We start from the raw sequence: 15,000 nt of genomic DNA on the forward strand, positions 1-15,000 counted from the left end.
GTATACAACCAGTTCCCATAAAGGAAAAAAAAGATGGTAATGATAATAAGCAGATCACAAATCAGAACTGTGATGTTTTCAGCCAAAGGTCATGAAAAACTTCCAGTAGAAGAGTCAGTACCATTATCTTCACATATTAAAGAGTATCTCATATTTATGACTGACTACATATCTTATTTGGACTTCCCTGCTGGCTCAGCAGTAAAGAATCCTTCTGCAATGCAGGAGACGTGGGTTTGATCTATGCATCGGGAAGATTCCCTGGAGAAGGAAATGGCTACCCACTCCAGTATTCTTGCCCGAGAAATCCCATGGACAGAGCAGCATGGCAGGCTACAGTCCACAGGGTCACAAAAGAGTTGTACACGACTCAGTGACTAAACCACCACCACCAAACAAGTTATTTGCCCAGAGTACATCAAAGATTCACAGCAACCTAATCAGTAATTCTTTCTTTCACCTTTTTTTTAAAATATAAAAATGCAATACCCATTCCAAGATTAATAGTTAACAGACATGAGTGGCAAATTATAATTGAGTAGCACTAATAAAAACTAATACTGCCAAAATTAATCATCATTATTGAGCATTTACTACCTACCAGTGATGGCATAATTTAACCTATCCTGATAACAACTCCAAGATGCACCATTTTACAGACGAGGAAACTTAGAAAGGTTAAACTGTATGCCCAAGGTCACATAGCTTGTAAATGATAGAGCCAGAACTCAAACTCAGGATATGTTTTATGATACCAAAGTTCATAATTTTAGTCACACAATTTACTGCCTTAAAAAATAAGTCTACTCCTTTACAGTCAACCCTCTACCCCAACATTCCTACTCTACACAACCACTGGTCTATTCTACAACTTCACTAGTGTTGCCTTTTTTGCCCATTTTAGAACTTCACAAAGATGGAATCACACATATAAACCCACGGTATAAAGGATGAGCCTCTCCCCTTAGCATACTTTTTGAGATTTATCTTTATTCTTACATTTATTAGTAGCTCAGTTCCTTTTTACTGCTGAGTAATATTCCATTGGATGAATCCACCACTATTTGTTTATCCATTCATCTGTGGATGGACATTTTGACTGTTCGTTGTTTGGGACTATCGTGAATAATATTGCTAAAAATCATTCGAGGTTTTTGTGGATAGATATTTTCATTTCTTTTGAATAATTACCTAGATGTGGACTTGATGGATCATAAGGGAAATTTACTTTTAACTTTGGGCTTCCCTTATGGCTCAGTGGTAAGGAACCTGCCTGCCAATGCAGAAGCGGTTCAATCCTGGGGTCAGAAAGATCCCCTGGAGAAGGAAATGGCAACCCACTTTAGTGTTCTTGCCTGGGAACCGAGAAGCTTGGTGGGCTACAGTCCAAGGGGTCGCAAAAGTCGGACACAACTTAGTGAGTAAACAACGACAATTTTAAACTTTGAATGAATTATGCCAGACTATTTCCCAACTTAGCTGTACCATTTTGTACACCTACCAGCAATGCATGGGATTTCCAGCTGCTCCACTTCCTTACCAACAACTGGTTTTGTCAGTCTGTTTAACTTCAGCCATTCTAGTGGGTGTGAAGTGATAGCTCATCGTGGTTTTCATTTGCCATTTTCAGATGACTAAATATATTGAGCACCTTTTCACATGAATATTACCTATTTGTATATCTTCTTTTTTAAAGTACCTGTGTGTTAAGTCTTTTGCCAATTACAAAAAAAGGATTGGGGTTTTAATCTTCTTATTGAGTTGGGTGAGTTCCTTATGCATATTGCAACATCATCAATTGCAGTAACTTAGAGCTCAGAGGAAATCACTAGGGTTTGGGGGATCCCAAAGTATGAGCACTTCTCTAGATTCAGCTCTTCCTGGTCAGTAGAGTCGCCTTCCCGCACTTTCAGAACAAGGTATTTATGGAACAGGCTTGCTGAAACATCAATACCAACTACACTCCCCCGCCACACACACACACAGTGGCACATCAGCTTCCCATTCCTACTGCAAACCTTGTCCAAGCCCTATCAGCTGTTTCTCAACATTCCACCCGACAAAGAACGAGGAGGAGGAGGAGGATGACTTGGGTGTCACTACCCAATGCAACCATTAAGTTTGACTCTCTTCTCCCTAAATTTCCCCCAGCAGGTTCAGACCTGAAGTCAAGGTGTTAGAGGAGGAGAGGTCACACCACAGAGGGAGATGGTGGCCTGACAGTGCATTTACTTTCAGTTTCATCCACTCACACTCACAGCTCAACTGAACAAATTACTAATGTTTTCAGTCCACCCAAATCCTCACTTCTGAGATCCTTCTCTTGGCCTGGGGGACTCCTAGACTCAGCAGCTACAGCCTAACTGCCTTTCGGCTAGGGCCATGGAGTGGAGTGTACAGCAACCAAAGCAAGCATCATCCAGGCCACCTCTCAGCTCAATCCCTGAAGATTCTAGGAGGTAGAACAGGGAAGGGCTCCTACTCCTCCTGCCCCCACCACCCTTGCCTGCCACGTGGGTGAGAGCATTCCCTACCAGATGCCAGTCTTTGCAGATCCCCTAGCCCAGCCTTCAAGGCGATCATCTTTCCTCTTTCAAGAAGCCACGTCTATGTCAGCACTTTATGCTTATGGCTTAAAACTGTCCAGAACTGGGAGGCAGTTGAGACTCTAGACTCTCCTTGCAGGCTAACAAGCTGCCTGCCACTGTTTCGTGGAGACTGGCAGACGACGCGGTTGTCCTAGAACAGAGACGGGGACTTATCACACCCAGCACGGCAAGGAATGGAAGCACCGTGTGTGTCTTGGTTCCCTTGTTGCCCCCGTGTCCCACAGGGCAGACATGGAGAGGTGCCCAGGCGTATGCTGTGCAGGCAGTGGGTTTACACTGAGGAACCCTGAGCCTAAGGAACCTGAATCGTTTCTCATGGGCTGAAGCACACCTGCCCTTTGTCCAAAGGGAGATATTATCTTTATGACACTGGACGTATAAGCAAACCTGCCCTCTGCTACGACAGGAGTCACTAACTCGATTACCCAAGGCTTTATGCTATACAAACATCCTGGAGAAAGCTGTCACTGCCTCTCCTGTAACAGTACAAAACTACAGAGATCCATGGGGAGCTGTCTCCCAACAGTATACCTCTCTACTTATTTATTTTAGCAACGTGTTTTGTACTTCAAGTGTTTAGGCCTTGTATATATTTTGGTAAATTTACCCCTAAGTGTTTTGTGTTTTTTGATGTATTGTAAATGGCCTTATTTTCCAACTGGTTGGTTGTTGCTAGTATATAGGAATTCAGCTGACTATTTTACATTGTCCATGTATCTTACAACCTTGCTAAACTCACTAAATCTTGTGTAGATTTTTTAGAAAGACAATTCATATTATTTGAGAATAATAATTCTCTGTATTATTATTTATAACAACAACAACAACCTGTAGTTTTTCCTTTCCAGCCTGCACACCTTTTGTTTCTTTTCTTGCCTTGCCAAACAGGCTAGGACCTCCAGCAGAATGTTGCATAAAAGCGGTAAGTGCAGACATGTTACCTTGTTTCCAGTCTTAATCTTAGCTGTAGGTTTTTCATAAATTCGATGTTGGGTTGAGGAAGGCAACTTATAGTGCCAGAGTGTAGTTGTTTCTTTTTTCAAATGGATCCCTAATCATGTTTTTTTCCTGCAACTAGTGAGATAAACATATGGCTTTTTCTCCTTTGTGAAAGTCACTCAGTTGTGTCTGACTCTTTGCGACCCCATGGACTACACAGTCCATGAAATTCTCCAGGCCAGAGTGGGTAGCATTTCCCTTCTCCAGGGGATCTTCCCAACCCAGCTCTCCCACATTGCAGGCAGATTCTTTACCAGCTGAGCTACAAGGGAAGCCCAAGAATACTAGAGAGGGTAGCCTATCCCTTCTCTAGCATATCTTCCCAACCCAGGAATTGAACCGGTGTCTCCTGCACTGCACGTGGATTCTTTACCAACTGAGCTATCAGGGAAACCCATTTTCTCTTTTAGTTTCTGAGTTATATTGATTTTATTAAGCCAATTTGCACTGCTGAAATAAACCTTACTCAGTAAAATTATATATAATTATATTCTATATACATTGCCAAATTCTGTTGGCTAATACCTTATTAAGTAATTTTGTCTACACTTATAGGAGCTCTTAGTCTGTAGTTTTTTTGTAGTGGCTCTCTGGCGACAATGCCAGTCTAACAAAATAAGCTGGGACACTGCCCTTTTTCAATTTTCAAGAAGCATCTACATGGAACTGTTACTATTTCCCCCTGAAATGTTTGTTAGAATTCACCAGTAAAGCCATCTATTTAACTATAAATTCAATTTCTTAAATAGATGTAGGGTTATTCGGGTTATCTTTTTCTTTCAAATGACCTTTGATATTTGATAGTTTGTATCTTTTAAGGAATATGTCCATCCCTCTAAGTTGCCAAATTTATTAGCATAATGTTACACATAGTATTATTTCAATGTCTGTAGAGGTGGCAACTCTTCATTTCTTATTTTGGTAGTTTCTGTCTTTTCTCCTTTTTTTTCTTATCAGTCTGGAGATTTTTCAGTTTTATTGATCTTCTCAAGAATCATTTTGGCTTCACTGACTTTTCCCAACAGTTTGTCCATTTTTAACTTAATTGACCATTATCTTTATCTCCTTCCTTCTGCTTACTTTGTTTCTTCTAGAAGCTTAAAATGGAAGCACAGATCAGGATTCAACAAACCATAGCCTACAGATCAAATTAAGACCATAGTCCATTTATGTATTATTCTCCAACTAAGAATGATTTTTACATTTGTAAATAGTTGGGGGAGGGATCTACAAAACCTAAAATAGTTGCCATCTGTCCCTTTACAGAAAGTTTGCCAACACATGGTTTAGATCATTGATTTTAAACCTTTCTTCTTTCCTAAAATAAACATTTAGTGTTAAAAATTCCCCCCACACTGCTTTAACTGCATTCTGCTAATCTCAATGTTTTTATTATCATTCACTTCAAATCTTTCCTAATATTCCTTGTGATTCCATCTTAGACACATGGAAAATAAAGAAGTGTGCTATTTAATCCCCAAATATTTGGGGACTTTTCTACCTTTTATTATCAATTTCTAATTTACTCCTACCATTGTCAGAGAGTGTAATACTCTACCATTTCCACTGTGAGATGACATTTGGAGACTTGTTGGAGGCTCAGCGCATGGCCCACCTTGGTGAACAGTTGGAAGAGAACCTGTGCTCTGTGGCTGCTGAGAGGAGTGCCCCATAAATGTCCAATAGGCCAAAATGGCTGAGAGTGCTGTTCAGACCTTCCAGTCTTTCTTTTTCCTCTTCTATCCATTACTGAGACAGACTGTTAAAATTCTCAAATATGATTGTGGATTTGTTTCTCCTGTGCATTTTTAGTTCCTCATGTATTTTAAAGCTCTGTTATTAGGAAGAGCATGTCCTCTTCTGACTGGTCCTATTAAAAGAGACCAGGAGCTATAGGACTAGGAGTCTCCCTTGGAAGTAGGAGTAAAGTTCAAACTTCCAACCAGAAAAGGTCTGATCAGTCTGGCCGGTCTCTAAGTAGCATGGGCTGTGCAGAGTTCTGGAGCCAGCACACCTCACAGGCCACTGAGCAGATTGTAATAACTGCTTTATGATTAGACATCCCTAGCTGTTTCAATCAGGGTCACATGCAGGGCAGGGTGGCCTCCGCTAAAAGAAAACTCTCAGAAGGAGCTTGTGGGCATGGCAGGAAAGGGTTTGGCCATCTAGTGACATGAATCATCACTCTAATTTTATCCCTTAGGAATGGAAGATATGCCCCAGCACATGCAACCTCATCACCCCTGTGTTGAGGACCACTCCAAGAAGAGAGAGAAGAGAGGATCTTCACAAGCCGACAAGATAGAGGAGCTGTAGTTTACCTCATGTATCTGAAGGGTTACCTCTCAAGGTATGGAAAGAAAAGAATAGCAAATGTACAACACATTTCCCATACTTCCAATATTTTCTGCTCATAAAACAAAGTTTCTAAAGCTTTAGTTTTAAACTACTTTTTAACTTTTATCAGTATTTACTTAACAAATATGTATTGCTTCCCAACTTTCTGGAGAGAAATTAACCAAAGCCCTTGCCCAGACAGACCTTAGAAATCAACAGAGACCTCAGAAGTCAACAGAAAAGTGGCATGATCACAGCTATAGTTTGGGAGGATTAACTTCATCTTGGAGTTTTATTGGATGGAAGGTAGGGAAACCAGTTACAAGGCTATTACAGTAATTAGTTCAAGTCAGAGATAAACGGAGGATCTGATTTAGGACATTAAAATAAATAAATACAACATAAAAACAATGTAAGATAGAAACAACAAATGCTCTATGCTTTCATACTTTCGATTTTTTTTTTTTTGAGACTATTGCCAGAGCTGAAGCACTGTTCTTTTTCTTAGTTACAGGTGGAGGACAACCTGGTAAACAACTATTTTCACTCTTGCACATAATAATATAAAGTGGTGAACTACCACCATATTATAGATAACTTATCAGATGTTGGGACAGAAACATCTGGGTGTTTAAGAACTACACTTTTGTATCTAAAGCTTACCACCAGCACTAACTGGTTAAGTATACTACTTGGATTTTAGCTTCCATTTCTAAGGTCTAGCATCAACAACTCAAAAACTAAGTACAGAATTACATTTCTCAAACTAAACTGGGAGCAATGGACTGTAAGACATGAGTCTTGAAGAAATGCTGGGAAGTTTGTATTTTCATTTCAGTAATATATTTTCTTTTTAAGTATATTCTGGATTACCACCATCAGTGGTACCAGAATTAGAGTGGGCTAAAGAAAAAAGGTATCTAAGAATCTTACAAGGTAAATGATACATTTAAGCCACGTGGAAGTCAAACCACCTAACCAGTGATCTAAGGAGTAAAGTTCTGCGACACTCAAACTTAGAAAAATAGTGTAGGAGTTGAGTTATCTATCGTATGATACACAGCATGGGGCTTCCCAGGTGGCTCAGTGGTCAAGAATCTGCCTGCCAATGCAGCAGATGCGGTTCGATCCGGGGTCAGGAGGATCCCCTGGACTAGAACCTGGCAACCCCTCTGTATTCTTGCCTGCAGAATTCCACGGACAGAGGAGCCTGGTGGACTACAGTCCATGGGGTCCCAAAGAGTCTGACACGACTAAGTGACTGAGCACGCACACCCACACACAGCATATGGAAAGCTCCACCTCCAGTCATGGCAGACCGACTATGCAATCAAAGTTTCCGTTTCATCAAAACATCATTCATTACCCTAAATTTTACTGGCTCTATAGTTTTGTTTATATTTCATTTATACTTCCCTAAAAGCAATAAGCATAAGGAATTTATATACATCTAAAAGTTAAGTATTTTAATACAGTGAAACTATTTAGGTCAATCCTGACAATTCACAATATTTTTTCCCTTTAAAGGGGGACTGTATATTATTCATGCTGTAAGACTAACATGGAGGAAAAAACATGGAGATTCAAATCAGAAAGATGTGTTTCCAAATCTTGACTCTCCTCACTGCTTATCGTGTAGCCCTAAGCACTAATCTCTCTAAGCCCCAGTTCACTAGCAGAGATACTGTGAAGATAGTTATGTGGTATGCTAAAGCACAAATGAAAATTCTTCTCTTCTTTCTCTATCTAAATTAGCTTCTCCTGACTTCTGTCTTGTTTAATTTTTATAATTTGGGGGGGGGGGGGGCTGTGCCACATGACATGTGGGATTTCAGTTCGCTGACCAGAGATTGAACCAGGGCCCTGGGCAGTGACAGCTCGGAGTCCTAACCACTGGACCACCAGGGAATCCCCGCCCCATAAGATTTTTAATCCATCACAATATCTCCTTCCCACTGCAACCAAGAGTTTTTAAATCTCCAAAGCTCAGAGCCAACTACTGTATTTTTTACCTTTATCTTCTCTTACTGCGACACATCCCACAGAAAAAGCTACAGGACTTATCTCACCTGAGTGCACCTCTGAGGCTGTCACTCTCCTACTCAAACATTTTCTGTAACCCTGAAGGCCTTCTGCATTACGGCCCTACCCAACCTATCCTTCCAATGTTTTGGAATCCACCGATTCCAAAAGTTATAGTTTCCTGGAGGAGGGAATGGCAGACTACCCCAGTATTCTTGCCGCAAGAACCCCATGAATAGTCTGCAGAGGCAAAGATACTGAGGCGTCTCCAAGCCCTAGCACAGTATGTGACACACAGTAGAAACCCAATAGTAACATTCGAAAAAAAAAAAAAGTAGTGGGAATCTGCAATGCTCCTCCACCAAAAAAGATACCCGACTAACTCCACTGGCATAACTCTTCACCTCTTTCTAACACACTTCTAACTATTAAAAGGCAACTCTTTCAACAATAATCTAAAAACTGGTCTTTAAAGACAATCACAAGGAATCACAAAAAGACAATGGCAATGGGTGATTTAAAAAACAAAAACAAAAAAAGCCACTGAATAAGCATGCTTCTTTATTTACTCGGCTTCCCTGGTGGCTCAGCTGGTAAAGACTCCGCCTGCAATGCGGGAGATGTGGGTTAGATCCCTAGGCTGGGAAGATCCCCTGGAGAAGGAAATAGCTACCCACTCCAGTATTCCGGCCTGGAGAATTCCAGGGACTGTATAGTCCATGGGGTTGCAGAGTTGGGGACATGACTGAGTGACTTTCACTTATTTTATTTTTAAAATTCTTAGTACTGACTTAGCAGCTGAGCTGGCAGAGACCAAACAACAGCAATGTAAGAATTATAACAAAAAAACAGTAACAACAATCAAATTCCTACTGGATAAAACATCAGGAAAAAACGATTTTAAAAACTCATTAACTAAAACCTCTGAGTACCTCTCAGTTAGTTCCCCTGAAAAAATACTTTTGGTCTCTCAGTGCTCTAGTGAATAAATTTGGACACACAATGTGCAAGCTATACACACACATACACACAAAATATTTCTTCTCTGAATAGAACACACAAAGAATAAAACTGTATGACATGCTATGACATCATCTCTTTGTAGGAAACTTGGATATGGAAAACCATTGCTACATGACCAGGGGACATTTCTTAAACATTCATCTCTCTGTTTACTCATATACTCAACCTTCAACTGACCCAACCTACCACTACAAAAGCTGGAGGAAAAAAAAAATCAGAGGGCCCCAAGTTAATGTATAAAAATGTGATTCATATGTAACTTTTCAGTAACACTACTGTCCAGGATCTGCAGCACAATCTAAAGCATACATGGATCTTTAGGCAACCTAACAAAACCAGACTGTGGCTGTCAAAAGCTCACTCAGCCCAATTCTCCAGCTCTTGAAACAAAGGGCTAAAAAGTCCAGTAGGTTAAATAAAACAGAGGTCTCAATTTGTCTTTAACCAACTTAAAATTTGACTCATATCAAGTGTGAGCATCAAGTCATCACAACTTCCTTCTTAACAATGAAGGCAAAACTTGTGAACCAAAATAGGGCTCCCAAAGCTGTATTTCGCTTGGATCCTAAAATCTACTGTAAAATCTTCCATAACTTTACTCTCTGAATTCATGAAATGGATGAGAGGCAGGGAAACACATGGATATCAGATATGACGGACAGTATCTCAACTGTCATCTGCCGAATGGCAGGGGCCAAGGAGTCCTCTATAGATGACAGAGCCATCAAAGAAAGAGGCAACATTTTCAGTGATTACAGAACTGGTCCACAGGCTCACAAAACGTGAACATCCACACCCCAACAAGTTACAGACTATGATCTAAGACCCAGAGCTTAAATGCAGAATAAAATGCCAACGTTCAGCCTCCTTAAGGAAACGTACAACCCCATAAACTGCTGGACATCATCAAACCAACACCCGCTGGAGTGGATATTTTAAACATTCAATCAGGAAACCAGGATAACTGCTAGCGGTTCCTCTAGGCCTCAGCAGCAGCCTTGGGTATAAGAGCAAACTCGAGTCCTCTTAATACTCAAAAGAATAATGTTGATGTCATGACGAGGCTGCCGATCCTTTGCACTCTAAACTAGCCCTTCCTTGATCATCGGGGCGATCCTTCGCCCACCCGACCCCTCCCCACAAATAAATCGACCTCGCAGCGGAGCAGCCCTCGGGTAGCCCCTGGCTCCTCTACCTCCGGCGGCGGCCGCTTTCTCCTCCCTCCGGCTCCGAGGTGGGGGCTCCAGAAGGTCCCGGGCAATCCCGAGCCCGGGCGGTGCTGCTTTTGCGTGTGCACGCTGGCTCCGGCCAGCCGCTTCCTCCCCTCGTCTGCCGGACCTGGAACGCTACTGGGGAACCCGGGGGCCGCGGACGGAGTCCCGGGTGGCGACGCCGCCGCGGCCGCCGCCTCTGGTATGTCAGGGGCCGGGATTGTATTTCGAAAGATCCGCCATTTTCACCTCGTCATCACCATCACAGCTCAGCAGCTTCCCCGACAGCCCGAGCCCGGGCCGCCGCCGCCGCCGCCAGTAACCTCCCCCTTCCTCCTCCTCCCCTCCCCGGCCCTCCCCTCCGGAGAGGCGCACACCCACATATCCGGGGAAACCTCCCGCCGGCCCCGCCAACCTTCAAATGCTCGGGGAGACACCACTGCACACACAGCCCACGCCGAGACCTTTCACCCCGCCACGAAGGGGAAATCGCGCTACCTGCAGGGTCCCCAGTCCGGCATACTTTTGTTTTGAAGAGCAAAAGAAGAAAAAAAAAAGCGGAAGGGGGCAGAGGGACCACCAAGAGCTTCCACTCTTTGCCACTTTCAGGACAGCAACTTGAGAGAGATGATGGAATGCCTTTGATGCGCTGTGTCCATCGCAGACACGAAACAACAACAGGATCAAGACCTGGAATGTCATTCACCAGCTCTGACATTTTCCTCCACCGCCAGCACCGCTTTTGACAGAAAGGGCTGTTTCCCACCGCACTTCAGACCTCTCGGATACATTTGTAAATTTACAGGCATTGATTCTTATGCAGATACAGTGGTCACGACGTCTAAGTTTTCAAAACAAAAGTTCCGAACTGTTTCCTCTTAACTTCCTCTGATCATTTCTGTCCATAAACACTGTGACTTCCAGTTCGTCATTGGTTTAAGACGTCAAAGAGCAACTAGGTTTAAAATGTACGGATCCTACTCATGAGTGAACAATCTCTACAATACAGAAAATATACCTCAGAGTTAAAAATTTTTTTTTGGCAAAAGTTTTTAGAATCTAAGTCATCAAATTAACAACGAAAATCTGCCGCTGAAATTTTTGATACAGTGAAAATAAGCAGCGTGCTTTAGAAAAGACCCTAGAATTACCTACCCAGCTCCACCAGCATCTCTCATCATGTAGTTTAATAAATAACTAAAAGAGAAGATAGGCATGTTTTAATCATCAAAGAAATAACAAGAAAACATAAGCTGCATGGCTTCTGAAAAGAATAAAATTTTTCTAAAAAGCTAAATTGGCTACCTTTGCTAATTTCAGATTTGATAACCATCCATTTTTTAAAAGGTCAATTCTGTGCCCACCATTCAACTACAGTATATGCTCTGAAAGATCTATCTGAAATGAGCAAACTCAATTTCCAGGTTTCGAACAGAGCCACTCTACTGTCTTTTTCAAGAAGTTTGTTTAAGAAGAGAAGGGTAGAAGCTGAATAAGGCATTTCATTTCCTTACCTGGCTTGAATGACAACTCCATAGAAAAGTCGATAGCTTCAGGCTTAAACAAGTGCTATCATCACCCAACCCCGTCGCCGTTTTCTATATGCAGCCGGCTAGACGCTGAGAGTATCCACCCTTCCCAATTTTTTCATCTGTAAACTTTACTTCCCCACCGCCAGCCCCGGCCACCCGCACTCCGCTTGGTGCTTACCGTTGCTTGGCCAAGCTAAGTGCTGGCCCGCTCCCTACCCCGTGCACCTCGGGAACATTATGACATTTGGCCGGTGGGCTTCGCGAGGAAAACGGACAGACACGAAGAAGACACCACTACAAAGGGGCACAGGAAGGACGGGGCGGCGGGCAGCAGGGAAAAGGAGGGGCTGGTACAAAATGACACAGCAGCCAAACCGGTTCCCAGAAACCCGGGGCCGACACGGCGGCTCCTCCGGCCGCGCAGCGTGCGTGTCAACAGCGGCGGGAGCCCTTCCTCCGGATCGCCGGGAAGGGCGGGCTGCCGGCCGAGCGCCGGCCCAGCCGGGTGACAGCCGCCCTCTCGAGTGCCGGCGGGAAGGGGCCGAGCCCAGAGGATCCTCCCGCCTCCTGCGGCCCGGGGGATGGGGCGCGGCGGCCCCCAAGACTGCAGGTTCCCGCTCTCCGCCATGACCCCTCTAGCCCGGGCTCCCGGAGGGGGCGGTCCGGCGCCCCCTCCCGCGCGCCCCCTTTCCCGCCCGCCTGCCCAGGGGGCCCCCCACCCTGGGGGGCTGACACTCACCAAAGCCGGCGGCGCCGCCGCCTCCTTCTCACGCCGCGCTCCCTGGCCTCCCAGCAGCCGCGGCGGCGGCGGCGCCTCCGAGACACAGACCCGGGTTTGTTCAAAATCACGCGCCCAGCGCCATTCCACCGCCGCATCCCATAATACGCTGGGCCCTCCCCTCCCGCGCGCCCCTCTCGGCCCGCCCCTCCGCTCGGCCCGCCCCGCCTCCCCGGCCGGCTTCCTTCCCGCCCCTTCCGCGGCGCCTGGCCCCGCCCCTTGGCAACCCTGCTCGGCGTCATCCCGCAAGGCGCCGAGAGTGCGCTCCGGCTCCACGTGACGCCGAGTGGGCGCTCTGTCAAACCTTTCGCATGGAACGTTCCATCCGGCTGAACCCGGTAGGGGCGGGGTGGGGGCCGAAGCGCGGGATCGCGCCTGCGGTTGGAGGGACTGCCTTACCGTCCAGCTTTCCTTGTTAGGAAGTCTGTGCAGTAGGTGCGATTTCCAGTGTCTTGCCGCTGTTTGATGTTCTTGCGTGGGAAAGTGATCGGTCGTCACATAATGCCAAATCTCTTAATTTCTGAGGCAGTGTTTTTGCAGGGGTCGCTAAAAAGCCCCTGGAACAGCACTCAGAGTTAAACTTATTTTGAAAGGGACTTTTTTTTTTTTTACAGTGTACTGCCAAGACTAACAAAATCCAAATTCTTGGTATTTGGTCACCTTTTCCTTGTATTTTTCCCGCTATTCTTTTTATGAAGTAAGAAAAGATACCCACATTTGGAGTCGGATCAGCACACGCACAGAGATTCCGTTAATAACCGCCCTGTGTGAGACAAAAACTGCAGAGGAAACAACAAAATATACAGAGTATACGTAATATAAATGGTGGGGTACAGTCTGTAATTGCTAATGGAGCACGAAGGACATACAGGTCAGCGAGGGAGGCTGTAGCTTGGGAACACAATGGAGGAGGTGAGGCATGCTGTAGTGGAAGCGGCAGTAACTTTGGAGTCAAGCAGTCCTGGTTTCAAATTCTGGCACCTTCACTAATTGGTATATAACGTTATCAAGTTTCTTTTCCCATCTACATAAGAAAAATAACAAAGTTTCCCAGGATCCTGACGATCATGTAAAGTGAGGGGTGTCAAGCAGCTACACACACTGTCTGCCTCAAATGTTAGTTCTATTTTGCCAGAATCAACAGCACACCCATCCCGTCTACCTCAAATTCTATGGTTAGGATTTAGCAAGGCAGTTCAGGGGCTTCCCTTGTGGCTCAGCTGGTAAAGAATCCATCTACAATGCAGGAGACCTGGGTTCGATCCCTGGGTTGGGAAGATCCCCTGGAGAAGGGAAAGGCTACCTACTCCAGTATTCTGGCTTGGAGAATTCCATGGACTGTATAGGATTTAGCAAGGCAAGTGGCATGAAATTAGCAGAGGCCGGGTCTGTGCAAGGAAATGTTGAGAAAGCTGAATGATGCCCAGGCGTTATTAAGGATCAGTAGGTGAGTTCCATTTATGAAGAGCTTTGGGAGCTAGTGTAAGAAAACAAGAGTCGGACCCGACTGAAGCGACTAAGCAGCAGCAGCAGAAAGAAAACATCCTCGTGGTTACCATGGGGCACCTCTGGAAGGAAGAAAAGATGGGTACCCAAACCGGGCTGGAACCTAGGGAAACAAAGACTCTCCCCCAGAAGGAGAAAAATTCTCAGGTTATTCCACAAGGCTAGCATAATCTGGATGCTAAAACCCCTCCAAGGCAAAGAGCACCAAAAGAAAAGGAGAATTCTTCTATTCTCACTATGTCTTTGTAACAAAGACAAAATTGAGTATTAAGACATAAAATTCAGTAACACAGTAATAAAAAAATTCACACTGTAACAAAGTACACTTCATTTCAAGAATGATTTAACATTAAGAAATCTACTTAGGAAGTTTGTTAAAGGAGAAGAGCCAAATTATATTTCTTAGAGATGTTTCATATAACATTCAACAGCCATTTCTCTTTTTTTTAAGTGTGTAATTCAGCTGTTTTTAGTTTATTCACAAAGTTATGCTGCCATCACCACAGTCAATATTAGAGCTTTTTTTTTTTTTTTTTTTTTGGCCTTGCTGTGTGGCCTGCAGGATCCTAATTTCCCAATCAGGGGTAGAACCCAGGCATTCTTCAGTGGAAGGGAAGAGTCACAATCACTGAAGCACCAGGGAATGCCCTCAACAGCCATTTCTGAATTTTAAAAATGCTCAGCAAACTAGAAATAGAAGCACAGTTCCTTAATTGGATCAAGATTATCATCAGAAAACAACAGGAATATCATAGGTTAGAGTAAAAAGGCGGGTTATAACAGTTACTTAATATTTTTCAGGGCATCATAGCTAAATGCAATAAATAAGAACATTACATAGAGAGGTTTAAGTAGTGGAAAAAAGAGACAAAATGGTCCTTATTAAAAAATAATCACAAAGAGCTCAGTGTTGTGGTTAATTGCATGGGCTCTGGAGACAGACTGACTGGGTACAAATTCTGGCCCTGCTACTTAGTTGCTGT

At 44.0% G+C, this 15,000-nt stretch overlaps 1 protein-coding gene across 16 annotated transcripts in view; it reads right to left on the minus strand.

Moving 5' to 3' along the window:
* The window catches only part of LIN54 (lin-54 DREAM MuvB core complex component), a 63,661-nt gene extending 50,986 nt beyond the window's left edge, over positions 1–12,675 (minus strand). For 3 of the 16 annotated variants that reach the window (XM_069594530.1, XM_069594533.1, XM_069594525.1), the window contains exon 1: positions 12,473–12,660. Coding sequence is in view for 6 of the 16 variants with exons in the window: in XM_069594522.1 (XP_069450623.1) it covers positions 11,357–11,372 (16 nt within the window). In the remaining 10 variants the exon portion in view is untranslated. Of the gene's footprint in view, positions 1–10,185; positions 11,200–11,356; positions 11,399–11,911; positions 12,377–12,472 lie in introns of those variants that run through there. The other 13 variants (XM_069594529.1, XM_069594532.1, XM_069594524.1 and 10 more) reach the window with 9 other exon arrangements.
* Between the last annotated feature and the right edge of the window lie 2,325 nt (positions 12,676–15,000).

The sequence above is a fragment of the Ovis canadensis genome, chromosome 6 (assembly GCF_042477335.2).
Source record: "Ovis canadensis isolate MfBH-ARS-UI-01 breed Bighorn chromosome 6, ARS-UI_OviCan_v2, whole genome shotgun sequence".
NCBI lineage: Eukaryota > Metazoa > Chordata > Mammalia > Artiodactyla > Bovidae > Ovis > Ovis canadensis.